Source organism: Tenebrio molitor, chromosome 3, assembly GCF_963966145.1.
Source record: "Tenebrio molitor chromosome 3, icTenMoli1.1, whole genome shotgun sequence".
Lineage (NCBI taxonomy): Eukaryota > Metazoa > Arthropoda > Insecta > Coleoptera > Tenebrionidae > Tenebrio > Tenebrio molitor.
In genome coordinates, this window is record NC_091048.1 from 27,061,567 (window position 1) to 27,073,617 (window position 12,051).

Sequence of the window (12,051 nt, forward strand, 5' to 3'; positions counted from 1 at the left end):
AAATCGCTTAAAACCTTTAAAATTAGCTTGACGTTTCGTTTTGACAAGTTGTGACATTTATCAAAATCCGTTCACATAGGAGAAAATTCTCAAATTCTGACAGTGTCGAACAAAAAAAGACATTATTGAAAAAATTACAAATTTTTGAAGCAAGTCGGAGAATTTCTATATTCAAAGGGGTGGTTTGCCAATAACATATTTATAAGGCATTCTAAATTATCTACTTTCTTTTGCTGTACTTTTCATTTTTATTTTTCATCTAGAACTTCACATTAAACAACTACGATGCATTAAAAATAACAGTAAAGATTTTTTTGAAAATGATATTTCGCGACCGCATAGTAGTGCGCGAAATCGACGTTCGCGCACTAGTGCCTCAAAATCATCCAAAAAGCATTCGCCTTTTTGACCATTCTGAAAATAATTTGACTTGATAATAATAAACTCTGGTTTACAAAACGCCATTCCTCCAATTTGGATGATGAAAATTTCGAAAGAGTGAAAATAAAGCGCTATTAATTCGATTGACACTTTGGCTATCCTATTCACAAAGGGTATACAACAAATCAGACATAATGTTCATTTCAAAAAATATTGTACGAACTTCGATGCGAGAACTCGTATTTGGCACATTCGCGCAAATGAAGCACTCGCTCCTTCGTCGCTCGTCAAATAATATGCTCATGCGCGAAAAATGTCTTCTCGCACTCATTTCGTAAATAACTATTACAGAATTGTAAAAGCAAAAGATCGCTAATAAATTAAGTCTAGTTAGAGCCATTTTAGTTTTATATTTGTATTCTCTTGGCGTAACCTTAGTGGTAGTTATTGCAGTTCGAAAGAAGAATTCCAGAAATAGTTAAAAACTTTATATTAGTCCATTCTGTAACATATAAATGAGGGTATCGAGGGACGTACGATCCGAAATTTAACTTGACTGAGTTTTATTTGATGTTTACAAAAAATCAAACACCGAAGGTTTCGCTCCGTGAAATAATCAGGAACTCTAAACGGAGGAAAGTTTACTGAAAAACAAGACAATATCCCCAAAAGGGCAACTTTAAACAAACTGAGGGTATTGTAAGAGTCGCGGCAAATGTCAAATAAACAATAATAAACGGGTTCGTAATGGTGTCGAGAAAAAGAGAGAATTGCAAAAATTGTGGTTTCCTGTTAAGCAGAGAAACAATTAAGGGAAGAATGCACAATTGGGGGTCGTGGAAATTGATTGAATTTTTGTTCAGGACTAAAAATAAAAGAAACCTGAAGAAAAGTTGTAAAGTCTTCGATACACTTTGGCATCAAAAATCTAAGTGTTTCGTCAGAGTTAATCGCATTATCAGTAGTAGCAGGGGCGCGTGTAGCTTCCCCATTTTAAAACCTAGAGTGTCTCATTAAAGTCCCCAAGTCGGAAGAAAATCAAGTTCCCAAAGTTCAGAGCTATAGATAATTGAATAAACTAAAACAATTATCCAAAACTCTCCTCCGAGCAAGCCATTCTCTGTTTTATTTGTCAATAATATTTGTCCGCCGCGCTCCAATCCGATTACGCCCCATCCATCCCCCGACTCAGATTTATGACGGGCCCCATTCCGAACAGAAAACACAATTATCAAGGATGATACCGACGGAAGAAAATAATTTATCGTCCCTTGTATTATTTAAATGATATATTAAGAGCGAACGCTACCTCACGTGCCGTCCATAAACAAAACCCGGAGGATTCCACCCCCGCCCATTTTTAGGCAAACATCCCATTTTCATAATGCCGACGCGATCCATACATCTCCCTGTCAAAGTCCACCGGAATCTGTTGTTGTTGCGGCGCACCGACCGGACGATAAGATAAAACGTGCCCGGACACCGCCGCCCGGAAACGTACCCGATATCACCCGCTTAACACCTGGAACGACGCAATCTTGAGAATTCGCGACGGCACGTCGAGAATCGGTCCGCTCGAAGAATGGCACGCCGCGATCAAAGACGTACCGCCGATAATGAGGGTGCGTCCGCCCGGGGGCCGCCGCCGTTATCTCAGAAATATGTCGCGCACGTGGGGACCTCTCCGGGGACGGCGGATCAAATGGAAATTCGCAAGGAATGACAAAATCACAGAAAAACTTAACGAGGGCAAGAGTAAACATGCTCGTAGAGAAAATGACGCCGCTAAAAGGGGCGGCAAGGTTGCGGCGGACAGCGGGGACTCGTGAGCAAAAAAATCTTTGAAAATACAGAGCCTATTAGCCTAAAGAAGTTTTCACTTCAAGGTCAGAGCCTGACGACGATTCGAACGTGACGATTTTAGCGTGTCGCGTGACGATTTTAGCGTGTCGCGTGACGATTTTAGCGTGTCGCATGAAACTAATTCACTGCCCGTGTGGTGCGCCTAAAGAAGTTTTCACTTCAAAAATGTCCGGATGTCTATCGGGGTCCATTTAATCGGCCCCGGGGATCGCCGATGAAAATACAGAGTGATTATGGATTAGCGCCAAGAAGTGATTTGGTTTTAGTTATTAGCCTAAAGAAGTTTTCACTTCAAGGTCCGAGCCTGATGACGATTTGAGCGTGACGATTTTAGCGTGTCGCGTGACGATTTTAGCGTGTCGCGTGACGATTTTGGCGTGTCGCATGAAACTAATCCGCTGCCCGTGGTGCGCCTAAAGAAGTTTTCGCTTCAAAAATGTCCGGATGTCTATCGGGGTCCATTTAATCGGCCCCGGGGATCCCCGACCGCACGAAAGAATTCCTCTCCACCCTTTCACTTTAGCGATCCATCCATCACGTCACGTTGTAAACAGTGCGAGTTGAGAAGGGATTGAAATATCAATTTAAAAGTTGGCACCGGAGTCAGACACACGACTCTACATAAGAAAGTTCACGGTATGTGGGGCGAGCCAATTCCAGAACAAACAGTTTTCAAGTGACATTCATTGAACACCCCCATTCGCAATCCCATTAGGGCGACGTCGCAGCTTTATCCCTTATCGAACGTGCGCCCTTCTGACCTTGCTTCTGTTGCAGAGGACTGGGGCACGAGGACCTTCTGCTGCGCGGAGCCCGGCTGCAACGCCGCCCCGACGAAGACGTCCGCCGTGGTGATGGTGGCGCTGCTGACGATCCTCGCGATGCACTGAGAATGGTCGATTGTTCGAGGACGAAACAACTAGATAAGCACATTCCTGAATGATATTCTAAATCGTTTTCTATAGTCTTCCTCGTTCATCAAAGTGTTTTTTTCTCCATTTCGGCTCATCGACACACACACACACACACACACACGACACGCGAGATGTTAAACGAGGCCTGGGATGCTGGGGGCGGCCTCCCGAAATGTGCCCGCGGGGGCGGTGAAATCCCGAGATCCGGATTTGGCCCACCCCGTGGGCAGAGAGTAGGGGACGGAGGGACGTACTAGTATATCACACATCAACTTTTCCACAGCATCGGGGCCAGTCTCAGCACTTTTCAACTGATTCCACACTTTTCGGTCCTCCCGGTAGAAGATACGGGGAGGTCCGAAAACACCACACCACTCAATTGAGATGTTTTACTATTATGATAGAGGTAATATCGTAAATTAGGGTTTTAGCAAAGTACCTACTACATATTCGTTAATTATTATGGAAAATAATCATCTAAAAATTTATAATGTAAGACAGATAGGTAAGCTTTATTATTAATTAATTATTAACAATCTATATATTCTAAATGAATCACAAATTCTAATGTTAGGGATTTACGAGAGACACAACTCGACCAGATTGGATTTTTCCCCGCAATTTCCCAGCCGAACACGAATAATTTCATGCAAAATAATTCCATAAAGCCTTGAAAGTGGCCCGGAAAATCTTTATTTATGCAAGGGAAGCCGTGCACACGCGAAAAACTTGTTGATTATTTTAATTAAGTCTTAATAATCGTTCTGCCCGAGAGGGTGCTTGTGTAATTGCCGGCAGAAAATGCACAGACGAGCACACACTGTATATAATAAGTAATTATGAAACCGTTCGAGGTCATTTAGAAACATAACCATTTGTAAGTGCTTTCGTACAAATAAAAATTATGTCACATGGTACTTGATGTAACACGCTGTAACGATTTGTGTAATGACAACAGAAACTGTTATTATAAATAAATCATCATAAACGAGTCTCGTTTCAGTCCCCACCCCCATCCCTCGGAGAGGGCGCAATAAAACAAACGGCGAGCGATTAAGTGCGCCCTGTTCATCCCGCTCTTAACCACTGCAGTTGTTGCTAACAATGCCGCCCCCGGCAAAAATGCCGTTATAAATAAATCATCCCCCGGGCGCGCCCTAATCCAGCTCTCCCGTCGGCGCGCGGGGCCCTTTGTCCCGGAATCAAAATTTAAACGGGACACGGTGTAATTCCGCAATCGGCCCTTCCAGTTTTAGAATCTGTACGCTTTGTTGTTATTTGAAAATCACAGAGCTTGCGGATTCTCGAACCGGTGGGGTGTCGGACGTCGGCGGAGTTAATTGCGGGGTGGGGGCGAAGATAACGTCGCCCCCAAAGAGGAAATTGGCGGCGATAAGGAACGGTCAATCGAGACAGCGGTTCGATTTTTTTCGGGGGGCGGTTTTAAAGTGCGAACGGGATAATCGGGTCGGGGCGGGGTTGATTGATTCGGTTTAATTGGGCGAACATTAGCGGGAGAGCTGCTAATGAGGGTTCGATTCGTTTTCGGGGAAAGTTGATGGGGAGGGTGCAAATATTTTCCTGGGTGCGTAAGCAAGCCGCGACTAAATAAAGGAACAGATGTATGGCTCGGGGATTTGGGTTATTAAAACTTTTCTAATTTGCTTCCAGTTATTTCAAACTTTATCAGCTGGTTTTGTTCTGGTTTTGTTAAATGTCACATCTTTCAAATGACTCGGTAAGTAGATCAGTCCCCCATATTTGCATTTTTTATTGCAAATCCAAACCGACTCGGCTTTGTGTTCGGTTTAAATTTGAATTAAACTTTTCGCTCGTATTCATTTTTCGTTGTTTTTTTTTTGCGGGAAATTTCCATAAACGGTTCCTTTGCAGAACAAGTCGGACAAATCGCCCAAAGCTTTCCATTTTTCCGTTGTTGAAACTTTTCCAAACTCATCATTTAAACCGTATGAGAAAAAAAAGTTCTCATCTCGATTAAATTATCAGACTAATAAAAACATGTCTAAACATGTCTTTGTTGCTGTTTGCAAAAAAATCAAATAAGCGGGTAGGTAATGACGCCCTCCAATTAAATGTCTGCAAAAGAGAGACTCTTTAATTTATTTTTGTACATCATAAAGACGTAATCCATTTTTTGTTTTCACATTTCGCTGGTTTTCAAGCAATTTTTTATTTCAAATGTCATCACGTTTTCCCAACGAGGACACCAATTATTTTTCTAACGAGGAAAGTTCAAATGATTAACCCTCACAAAAAGTATCTGAAGTCACCCCCTGAAAATCATTATATTCCGAGCTTCGCTTATACCCCGATAATTAAAAGGGTGCGTAAATGGATGATTAAAAAAATTAAAATTTTATAACTCTACTTTCGAGAGGTAATTTCACCCTTTAAGTACGCATCTCCGCGGCTATTTTTTTTTGAGGGTTTATATCACGCGTTCAAATGAAATCCTGGGCTGGGAAGGCGTTGGAAACTGTCAATTGTTGTGCTTTTTTAAAGCGTAGATTATTGGAGTATGTTGACAGGTAACCTAAAATTTAGAGCCCAAAAAATCTTTCTTTTTTTCTTTCTTTGCAATGTTTTACATTAAAAATAGAATAACTTAACGATTCCTACTCTTGAAACAAATATCTAAGGGCACGCTTTGCTGAAAACAAACAATATTCAATTGTGTCCTGATTAAACATAAACAAATGTCATTCGTGCCAAACGGCGGGAAATTCAAACTTTACACTGTTCTAAACGGTTTAATTTTTCCAACGCCTACTCAGCCCAGGTTTCATTTGGTAAATGGTACTTCCTTTTCAAAATATCCATCCCTCATACAGTGGACTATTATTAAATTCATCGTCGCTTTTTATTAAAAAATATTTCACTATTGATTTCTTGTTTTCTTCTTGTATCTAAAAATTCTCAAGATATACAGGGTGGGATGCTTGAATATTTTTTTGTTTTTTTTTTCCAGAGGATAAGGAACTTTGATTTTCTACTAAGACACTAGAAGGTATTTTTATTTAAACATAAAAAAAATAAATCAACAATATTTTTAACACAAAATCACGTAACAACCCGCGAGTGAAACTGTTGCATTTGTCTGTTTTAATTCAAAAAAATGTGTTGTTGTTCTTTTTTGTTACTCAAAAATTTACAAAATATCTACAGGGTGAAACGCTTTAATATTTTTTTTGATTGGGACACTGCAAAGAGAATATTTATGTGTCAGTATAATCATTCCAATTAAGAAAAAATGATTAAATTCTTTTTTTGTTAGTGGTGTCCAAAAATCTTTGAAGGCATCTACAAAATGGAACGCTTTAACCTCTTTCTTAATTAAAACCCTGGAAGTATTTTTACGTCGACACCGTTACCACAATTTTCAAAATATGTATAGGGTGAAACACTGTAAAATATTTTTACCTCAATACACAATTACGAAAAATGGTAAAAAACACACATTACCTATCACTCAATTGTTATATTATTGATAAGTAATAAAACCAGCCAACATTTTGTAACGTGTTTCTCTTCACGATTTACCTCCTGATACATTTTTCAAAATATCCGCATCTCAGCAGCAATTTTTTTTTTAGGGGTTTATACTTTGGCGCTGAACTGCAATATGGTACTTACTTCCTTTTCAAAATATCCGTCCCTTATACAGTGGGCTATTATTAAATTCATCGTCGTTTTTTATTAAAAAATATTTCACTATTGATTTCTTGTTATCTTCTTGTACCTAAAAATTCTCAACATATACAGGGTGGGATGCTTGAATATTTTTTTGTTGTTTTTTTTTCCAGAGGATGAGGAACTTTGATTTTCTACTAAGACACTAGAAGGTATTTTTATTTAAACATAAATAAAATAAATAAACAATATTTTTAACACAAAATCACGTAACAACTCGCGAGTGAAACTGTTGCATTTGTCTGTTTTAATTCAAAAAATGCGTTGTTGTTCTTTTTTGTTACCCAAAAATTTACAAAATATCTACAGGGTGAAACGCTTTAATATTTTTTTTGATTGGGACACTGCAAAGAGAATATTTATGTGTCAGTATAATCATTCCAATTAAGAAAAAATGATTAAATTCTTTTTTTGTTAGTGGTGTCCAAAAATCTTTGAAGGCATCTACAAAATGGAACGCTTTAACCTCTTTCTTAATTAAAACCCTGGAAGTATTTTTACGTCGACACCTTTACCACAATTTTCAAAATATGTATAGGGTGAAACACTGTAAAATGTTTTTACCTCGATACACAATTACGAAAAATGGTAAAAAACACATTACCTATCACTCAATTGTTATATTATTGATAAGTAATAAAACCAGCCAACATTTTGTAACGTGTTTCTCTTCACGATTTACCTCCTGATACATTTTTCAAAATATCCGCATCTCAGCAGCAATTTTTTTTTAGGGGTTTATACTTTGGCGCTGAACTGCAAAATGGTACTTCCTTTTCAAAATATCCATCTCTTATACAGTGGGCTATTATTAAATTCATCGTCGTTTTTTATTAAAAAATATTTCACTATTGATTTCTTATTATCTTCTTGTACCTAAAAATTCTCAACATATACAGGGTGGGATGCTTGAATATTTTTTTGTTGTTTTTTTCCAGAGGATAAGGAACTTTGATTTTCTACTAAGACACTAGAAGGTATTTTTATTTAAACATAAATAAAATAAATAAACAATATTTTTAACACAAAATCACCTAACAACTCGCGAGTGAAACTGTTGCATTTGTCTGTTTTAATTCAAAAAATGCGTTGTTGTTCTTTTTTGTTACCCAAAAATTTACAAAATATCTACAGGGTGAAACGCTTTAATATTTTTTTTGATTGGGACACTGCAAAGAGAATATTTATGTGTCAGTATAATCATTCCAATTAAGAAAAAATGATTAAATTCTTTTTTTGTTAGTGGTGTCCAAAAATCTTTGAAGGCATCTACAAAATGGAACGCTTTAACCTCTTTCTTAATTAAAACCCTGGAAGTATTTTTACGTCGACACCTTTATCACAATTTTCAAAATATGTACAGGGTGAAACACTGTAAAATATTTTTACCTCGATACACAATTACGAAAAATGGTAAAAAACACATTACCTATCACTCAATTGTTATATTATTGATAAGTAATAAAACCAGCCAACATTTTGTAACGTGTTTCTCTTCACATTTTTCAAAATATCCGCATCTCAGCAGCAATTTTTTTTTAGGGGTTTATACTTTGGCGCTGAACTGCAAAATGGTACTTCCTTTTCAAAATATCCATCTCTTATACAGTGGGCTATTATTAAATTCATCGTCGTTTTTTATTAAAAAATATTTCACTATTGATTTCTTATTATCTTCTTGTACCTAAAAATTCTCAACATATACAGGGTGGGATGCTTGAATATTTTTTTGTTGTTTTTTTTCCAGAGGATGAGGAACTTTGATTTTCTACTAAGACACTAGAAGGTATTTTTATTTAAACATAAATAAAATAAATAAACAATATTTTTAACACAAAATCACGTAACAACTCGCAAGTGAAACTGTTGCATTTGTCTGTTTTAATTCAAAAAATGCGTTGTTGTTCTTTTTTGTTACCCAAAAATTTACAAAATATCTACAGGGTGAAACGCTTTAATATTTTTTTTGATTGCGACACTGCAAAGAGAATATTTATGTGTCAGTATAATCATTCCAATTAAGAAAAAATGATTAAATTCTTTTTTTGTTAGTGGTGTCCAAAAATCTTTGAAGGCATCTACAAAATGAAACGCTTTAACCTCTTTCTTAATTAAAACCCTGGAAGTATTTTTACGTCGACACCTTTACCACAATTTTCAAAATATGGACAGGGTGAAACGCTGTAAAATATTTTTACCTCGATACACAATTACGAAAAATGGTAAAAAAACACACATCACCTATCACTCGATTGTTATATTATTGATAAGTAATAAAACCAGGCAACATTTTGTAACGTGTTTCTCTTCACGATTTACGTCGTGATAAATTTTTCAAAATATCTACAGAGTGAGATGCATTAATTTCCCAACACAATTTCCACACCTCCGCCATTTCCCGTCTTCATCTATTATTAATAACGTGTACGAGAGATGTTTCAAATCATCCAAAACAAAACAAATACTCCAGAACACGGTCCCAATTGGTTTCCCGGCGCATTCACCATCTTACTCCCCCTTCCATCGTCCTTTTTGCTCGTTTTGTGTCCCTCTTCCTTATCCAGATAACCTAAAATTTCCAAAGTCTCATCACAGGTCGCCTTGAATTCTTCTCATCTGGAGCCGTCCCCGTTCAATTTTTCAACCCCCAGCAAGATTAGACACTTAGGCTCATCACGCCCCAATTCGAGCAGACCTCGCAATCTGTCGCTCCTAAATATTGCAAACAGTCGGTCGTTTCACCGTTTCTCATTTGCACATCAATGTAGCTCTTTCGGCGTGTTTATATGTTCGGCAGTGGCTCCATAAAAACTTCCACTATCCACCCTCATAGACGACTAAATAATTCAAGCGGAAAATTGAAATAGACACCGCCGGTACGGCAAATCCTCAAGGTGTCGACTAACACACCCCGTGATAAAAATTTACGCCGTTTTCTTGCTCATAACCGGCGCAGGGATAAAATTCGTGTTTTATTGGGAGTGCACTTGGGGGATACACCGAGTTTCCGGCGGGCAGTTTTCGACCGCGCCGCCCCCGCAGAATACAGATGGGCACTTGATTGAAATTTCGCAATAAAACGGTTTCGATTCGCGTTCAAATAAATCAGAAAGTTTTCGCGGTGGGTTTGATTGGTGGAGGGAGCAGGTCCGAGAGCGATTCTCGCACCATCGAGGTTTTTTCAAATTTGATTCGGCCGTCGACGTCCATTAATTCCGCTTTTGTCAGCGCAAACGTCAAATAATCAACATCATAAATCCCAATTAGGACGCGTCCATTAGCGGACGAGCTAAATATGCACGGCTGGAAAATCAATTGTTGTTGCAAAATCAAATAGCGGTGTTGAGAGTGCATTTCGAATGCAACACGATTGCTAAATCGTTAAAGTTTAAAAGCGAAAACGGATTTATCGCCGCGGCCTCTTCGTGGGAATTACGAGGGTCGTTCAAAAAGTGCGCGACCGAGCATGTAGAGGGGGCGTATCCGTCACGTGAGCAACTGTTACTGTTCATTTGTTGCGTACAGCTCTGTAAAAGCGATAAAGTGAAAAATGTTTGACGTTAACTAGAATTTATAGCGGAATAAAAAAATGTTTGGGCGACGTAACCCTTTCATTTACAACTGCTGCAAATAGGATTTGGAATTTAAATGTGGTAATAAATAAAAGTTGAGCGATGTAATGGTCGTCCGCAGAGTTCTACAAATCAACAAAATTGTTTGAGGATCGTCTGTTAAAAGTGTTTTAATTTTGAAAGGGTTGGAGGTATTTCAGAATAACAATAATAATACCACATTAATTGCAATGAGATTAATGAATGAAGTTAAGAAACGCTGGCCGCGGTTAACATTTGGATGGGTGGTCGTCGAGAAAGTGGAAACAATATTGATCCTCCGCCACCAAAAAAGACAAAGTTTGTTTGATCTGCAGGAAAGATCACTTCTAGAATGCAAAAGAAATATTCTTAATTGATTTATTCAGAAACTAATGCGATAGCAGAAGAATATTGTGTTTGTTATTTTTTTTGTATAAATTGAAACGAAGAAGAATTAAAATGACTAAAAAAAAAGTACCTATATTATACGACAAGGGGACTGTTTGTCTCCAGGGCACTTAAGTCAGTTTTAGTTGACTTAAGCCTACCTAAACGAAGAGCTTTGTTCGATTTTCTCCGTGATCCACAATTCGTTAAATCAAAATTGACTTACCTTTTTTTGCGGACCGCGAAGAGACCATGGATCGATTGGCATGGGTGGAATTCAACGATAATTTTGGACTTCGGTGCCACTTCAATTAAGTGGGTTTCACGACACGAGACGATGAGTACGAAAACTAGGTGTGTTCACAAGGACGGTCAAATTCGAAGTCTCTGTTTCTTCCAAAAATGTCCCTCACTCGCGGGGGAGGTTTCGTCGACCCCGATTTTGCACGAAATTGTGAATCGGTTAACGCGCAATAGCCAATGACAGAGGGTGCAACTATTTTCGAATTGAATTTTAAAGCTAACTTAAACTACGCGCTAAAACTAAACCGAACAAAACCAAACAAAAATGAAAAGAACTAAAATTAACTATTTTCAAAAGCCAACAGGGACAGAGGGGAAATTGCACGAGTGCGGCGAGGATAATAATCACACGAGGCTTCGAACCAAATTTACTTCCGCCGTTACTGTTTCTTCATAGTAAAAATTAGGATTACGAATTTGATGTTTTAATTTTGTTCCTCAAGGTCAAAATGACTTGTCGCCCAAATCTCATTTATAATTTTATTTGTCTAAAAAAATATTGACCGAGAAATTTTCCAATAAATAAAAACCCATTAAAAATGTAACTATTTTTGTCACAAACAATTTCTTTCTTGTCATAATTTTTAAAAAACTTTATACAGAGTGATTTTGAAAGTTGTGTAGATATTTTAATTTTTAACTTGTTGAAAGAAGGCAAAATAACCCAACTTGTCTTATACAAATGTTAATTACAAAAAAATCAAATGAATCCGTTTGTTTGGGAACCGCTGAAAATTTTCAAATTTGGCGGGTAGTTTTGATGTACTATTCCGGACACGGAATCTCGATAATGCCATTTCCTTGCTTTTTTGATGTCAGAATAAAAACTTATTAATTACGCTAATGATTGGTCTACATCATTTTTTTTTAGAAATGTCAAAAAAATGTTGGCCAAGATT

The 12,051-nt window shown here is 37.7% G+C and overlaps 1 protein-coding gene across 1 annotated transcript in view; it reads left to right on the forward strand.

Annotated features, from left to right (window-relative positions):
• LOC138126020 (ly6/PLAUR domain-containing protein 2-like) overlaps positions 1-4,149 on the forward strand; it is a 58,175-nt gene extending 54,026 nt beyond the window's left edge. Inside the window, exon 3 of the mRNA XM_069041664.1 lies at positions 3,022-4,149. Coding sequence (XP_068897765.1) covers positions 3,022-3,134 — 113 coding nt within the window. The 3' untranslated portion in view covers positions 3,135-4,149. The remainder of the gene's footprint in view (positions 1-3,021) is intronic.
• Positions 4,150-12,051: the final 7,902 nt, after the last annotated feature.